The sequence below is a fragment of the Cebus imitator genome, unplaced genomic scaffold, assembly GCF_001604975.1.
Source record: "Cebus imitator isolate Cc_AM_T3 unplaced genomic scaffold, Cebus_imitator-1.0 Scaffold140, whole genome shotgun sequence".
NCBI lineage: Eukaryota > Metazoa > Chordata > Mammalia > Primates > Cebidae > Cebus > Cebus imitator.
The window spans coordinates 2,911,532-2,916,621 of NW_016107455.1; the positions used below are offsets into that span (position 1 = coordinate 2,911,532).

Genomic DNA, 5,090 nt, shown 5'->3' on the forward strand with positions numbered 1-5,090 from the left:
GTTCTGCCTTGTTCATACCCCTTGCAGGACCTTTGAAAAACAGTTTAAGGAGGCTAGGTGCAGTGGTTCACGTCTGTAATGCCAGCACTTTGGGAGGCCCAGGTGGGCAGATCACGAGGTCAGGAGTTCAAGACCAGCCTGGCCAACATGGTAAAACCCCATCTCTACTAAAAATACAAAAAATTAGCTGGGTGTGGTGGCAGGTGCCTGTAATCCCAGTTATTTGGGAGGCTGAGGCAGAAGAATCACTTGAACCTGGGAGGAGGTTGCAGTGAGCTAAGATTGCACCTTTGCGCTCCAGCCTGGGCAACAGAGTGAGACTCTATTTCAAAAAAAAGAAAAGAAAGAAAGAAAAACAGTTTAAATGGTTAAATGCTCAATTAACTGCTATGGAGTATACTAAAATTTCATATCTGAAAGCTTTTCTTGAGTCAGCTTCAATAAGGAGGCAGGAAGATATGAAACAATTCCTGAGCCCGTCAGACACAAAAGTGACTTATTCTAGGGTATCCCAGACCTGCCAGGGTGTGGCCCAGACCGTGCTGCTATCTTCGCACACATGCAGGGTCAAGAATGGACCTCAGCCGGGCGCGGTGGCTCACGCCTGTAATCCCAGCACTTTGGGAGGCTGAGACCACCCTGGCTAACATGGTGAAACCCCGTCTCTACTAAAAATACAAAAAATGAGCCAGGCCTGGTGGCACGAGTCTGTAGTCCCAGCTACTTGGGAGGCTTAGGCAAGAGAATCCCTTGAACTGAGGAGGCAGAGGTTGCAGTGAGCCCAGATCACACCACTGCACTCCAGCCTGGGCAAGATCCGAGACTCCATCTCAAAAAAAAAAAAAATGTCATTCAGGGACTTTAAGTGAAGGAGTGAAGGCCGGGTAAGGTGGCTCAGACCTGTAATCCTAGCATTTCAGGAAGCCAAGGCAGTTGGATCACCTGAGATCAGGAGTTCGACATCAACACAGCCAACATGACAAAACCCAGTCTCCACTAAAAATACAAAAATTAGGCGGGCATGGTGGTGGACACCTGTAATCCCAGCTACTCGGGAGGCGAGGCAGGAGAATTGCTTGAACCCGGGAGAGGCAGAGGGTGCAGTAAGCCAAGACTGCACCACTACTCCAGGCTGGGCAACAGAGCAAGACAGAAGGGAGGAAGAAAGAAAGGGAGGAAGGGAGGGATGGAGGGACTACTCAGGAGTATCTAATTAAAAGGGAAAAAAGCAGTCCAGGCTCAGCAGCTCACACCTGTAATCACCGCACTTTAGGAGGGCAAGGTGGGTGGATCACTTTAGGCCAGGAGCTCGAGACCAGCCTGGCCAACATGGTAAAACCCTGACTCTACTAAAAATACAAATGATTACCCGGGCATGGTGGCGCATACCTATAGTCCCACCTACTCAGGAGGCTAAGGTACAAGAATTGCTTAAACCTAGGAAGTAGAGGTGGCAGTGAGCCAAGATTGTGCTACTGCACTCCAGCCTGGGCGACACAGTGAGACTGTCTCCATAAATAAATAAATGGGAAAAATGCAGACGAAGCATACTGTTTTGTTTTTTTTTTTTTTTAACATTTATTTACAAAGAACACAACTCCTCTGACACAAACACACACACATTCCAAGGAGGAGCCCATTAAGAACAACAACAGACCGAGGACAACAATGGGGCCTTAGTGAACACTGGTCTGTGTACCCCAGACTAGGGATCGCCGTGAACATTTTCTCAGATACAGCTTTTCACCTCCGAGACAGGAAAAGAGATCCTGACATGGAGGCCCACCCACCTACAAGGCAGAAAGCTCCACACTCAGTCTTCGGCATCGTCAAACTGTCCTGTTTCAAAGACCATCTTGGAATAATGGGGTATCAGTGGAGGCGGATGGTGCCAGCTGGGGTCATAGATCATGTCTCCTTGTGGGGCACAGCACACCCAAGGTTTTAGCTCTTGAGAAATGCTCTCCTGGATGTCTTCAGCATCTGCAGGCAGTTTTAAAAGACAGATTAAGGGAAGGAAGGTAAAAACAGACAGCCAAAACCTTGGACTTAACTTTGTTTAAAAACACACAGAGCCCTCCTTTCCTGAAGAATTGTAAATGCGTTCATTCTGAATAGCTGAGAAGCTGTGCTTCTCAGACAAGCGTTCTTAGCAGTGGAGAGGAAGCAAACTGGATAACACAGCACTTCTTTCTGCAGCTGCTCAAGTCATAGCAGAGATTTTTGGAGCGAGTAACAGTTCTGAAGTTAAAACAGCAATACATGGCTGCGTGTGGTAGCTCATGCCTGTAATCCCAGCACTTTGGGAGGCTGAGGCAGGCGATCACAAGGCCAGGAGATTGAGACCATCCTGGCTAACATGGTGAAACCCCATCTCCATTAAAAATACAAAAAGTTAGCCGGGCATGGTGGCACACACCTGTAGTCCCAGCTACTCGGGAGGCTGAAGAAGGAGAATCACTTAAACCTGGGATGCAGAGTTTGCAGTGACCTGAGATCACGCCACTGCACTCTGCCCTGGGCAACAGAACAAGACACCGTCTCAAAAAAAAAAAGAAAACAGCGATACATCACAGAGTCAAATGCAAAATTTGCATATATGTTTGTTTTCAATACAAAAGAGAAGATGTCACAGAAATTGCAGACCTGTAACAGATACCAGCCTAAGCTCATAGACATGGATCCCTGTTCCAAACCGTCTGCCTTCAGGGCTAGTCTGATAGGTGTGTCTGAGAAGACCAGTTCAGGACCCCAGAGACTCCACACCTACCATATGGATTCCCTTGATCTGCTTTCAACTCCAAGTCCCAGTCCTCATGAAAAAGACCACCAGGCTGTTCCTTGGGTGGACAGTTTGTCCCTCCTGACAGCTCCCAGGTATTCAGTTCTCCATCAGAGTCCTCCTCATCCACAGCAAAGCCTTCCTCTTCAGAATGGGTGCCCTCACCCTGGGCAGGACTGTCATTAGGGACGCTCTGTGCTCCGCGGGCTAAGAAATCAACAAAGAGAAGATAGCCTTAGTGACAAACCAAAGAGGACCTGCTGTGTGCTCAGTAAATTTTTGGCAAACTTACTAAGAAGGTAGTAAACAAGTGTACAGAGTGTTCTTTAGTCACATGAGCACCTTTTGTTTGGTTGGGTTTTTTTAATTCTTTAGAATGCAACAGGAATGAGCACTTTTTAAAAAATGTTGTTCTGGGCTGGGCACAGTGGCTCATGCCTGTGATACCAGCACTTTGGGAGGCCAAGGCAGGCGAATCACCTGAGGTCAGGAGTTTGAGACCAGACTGGCCAACACAATAAAACGCCATCTCTACTAAAGATACAAAAATTAGCTGGACATGGTGGCGGGAGCCTATAATCCTAGCTACTTAGGAGGCTGAGGCAGGAGAATCGCTTGAACCCAGGAGGCAAAGGTTGCAGTGAGCCGAGGTCGCACCATGGCACTCCAGCCTGGTGACAGAGAGAGATTCTGTTCCTCCCCGCCCCCCAAAAAAAATGCTGTTCTGTGTATGTTTTTAGAAGAGCTGATAATTTATTTTCAATAAGATGTTTTGTCTTACACAAGGCCATTAATTGTCAAGTCCTTTAATTTACAAAGAAAGCCAGGGACAGTTTACCTTTTCAAGTGGTTTGCATGTCATTGGGGCAAAGGGCCTCTGATAAATAACACACTTTCAAAATACAAGCTTGAATTGAGCTTTTGTTCTTTTATTCTTCCCTTCTGCTTCAAAGAGCATGTTAGAGGTGAGCACAGGGACAAAGGGGAGCAGGGGCACTGCAGACAGAAGACCAGAGCCCATCTAGTCACAATGGCAGTACCTAGTGGCTCCTTCTGACATCAGGCAGGCCAGAGGGTACATTTTCAAAAGGCCTCATAAAAATGGAAGAAAGACTGGGAAAAGATAATCGATTTCTAAGCACTTAGTGCTATGGTGATGCCAGGTCCCTGGAGAGAAGGCAATCAGCCTAAAACAGCCATGCTCCTAATACTAAAACCACAGTAACTGTGATAAGCGATAAAGTGATAATTCAGAGCATGGGGGCTGGAGACAGACTTCCTGGTTTCAAATCCCTGTTTTGTCAATTACTAAACATGTGACTGGGCCAGGTGCAGTGGCTCACACCTGTAAACCCAGCACTTTGGGAGGCTGAGGTGAGTGGATTGCTTGAGCTCAGGAGTTCAAGACCAGCCTGAACAACACGGCAAAACCCTGTCTCTACAAAAAATTCAAAAAAATTAGCTGGGTGTGGTGGCACGCACCTGTAATCCCAGCTACTCAGGAGGCTGAGTGGGAGGATCACTTAGCCTCGGAGGCAGAGGCTGCAGTGAGCCAAGATCATGCCATTGTACTCCAGCCTGGACGACAGTGAGATCCTGTCTCAAAAAAAAAAAAAAAAAAAAAAAAATGTGTGACTGAGCTGAAATTTACTTAACCATTCCATAACATAAATATAGAATTACCATATGACCCAGCAATCCCAGTCTCAACATATACCCCAAGGAACTGAAAACAGGTGCTCAAATAAAACAAGGATACTCACAGCGGCACTATTTACAATCACCAAAAAGTAACGACAACACAAAAGTCCATCAATGGATGAACGGACAAGCAAAATGTGGTATATCCAAACAACAGAATGATTCAGCCATAAAAAGGAATGCAGTGCTGATAATGCACCTTCAAAATACACTAAGTGAAAGAAGCCACACACAAAAGGACATATGATTATGATTCCATTTACAGGCAACTCACATTTGCCTATCCAGAATAGATAAATCCACAGAGACAGAAAGCAAATTAGTGGTTGCCAGGAGCTCAGGGAAGGAAGAAATGGAGAATGACTACTTGGTGAGCACGGGGTTTCCTTTTAGGGTGACGAAGATTCTGGAACTAGACAGTGGTGATGGTTGCACAACACTGCCATTGTGCTAAAAGGCCACTGAATTATATGCTGTAAAATGGTTAAATGGTAAATGTATGTTATGTATCTTTTACCACGATTTTTTTTTTTTTTTTTGAGTTAAAGTTCCCATTTATTGGCCGGGTGCAATGGCTCACACCTGTAATCCCAACACTTTGGGAGGC

At 46.2% G+C, this 5,090-nt stretch overlaps 1 protein-coding gene across 1 annotated transcript in view; it reads right to left on the reverse strand.

Moving 5' to 3' along the window:
- Nucleotides 1-1,561: 1,561 nt before the first annotated feature.
- The window catches only part of COPRS (coordinator of PRMT5 and differentiation stimulator), an 8,601-nt gene continuing 5,072 nt past the window's right edge, over nucleotides 1,562-5,090 (reverse strand). Inside the window, exons 3-4 of the mRNA XM_017542059.2 lie at nucleotides 2,771-2,989; nucleotides 1,562-1,983 (exon numbers count right to left, since the gene is read on the reverse strand). Of these exons, the coding sequence (XP_017397548.1) occupies nucleotides 1,814-1,983; nucleotides 2,771-2,989 (389 nt within the window). The 3' untranslated portion in view covers nucleotides 1,562-1,813. The remainder of the gene's footprint in view (nucleotides 1,984-2,770; nucleotides 2,990-5,090) is intronic.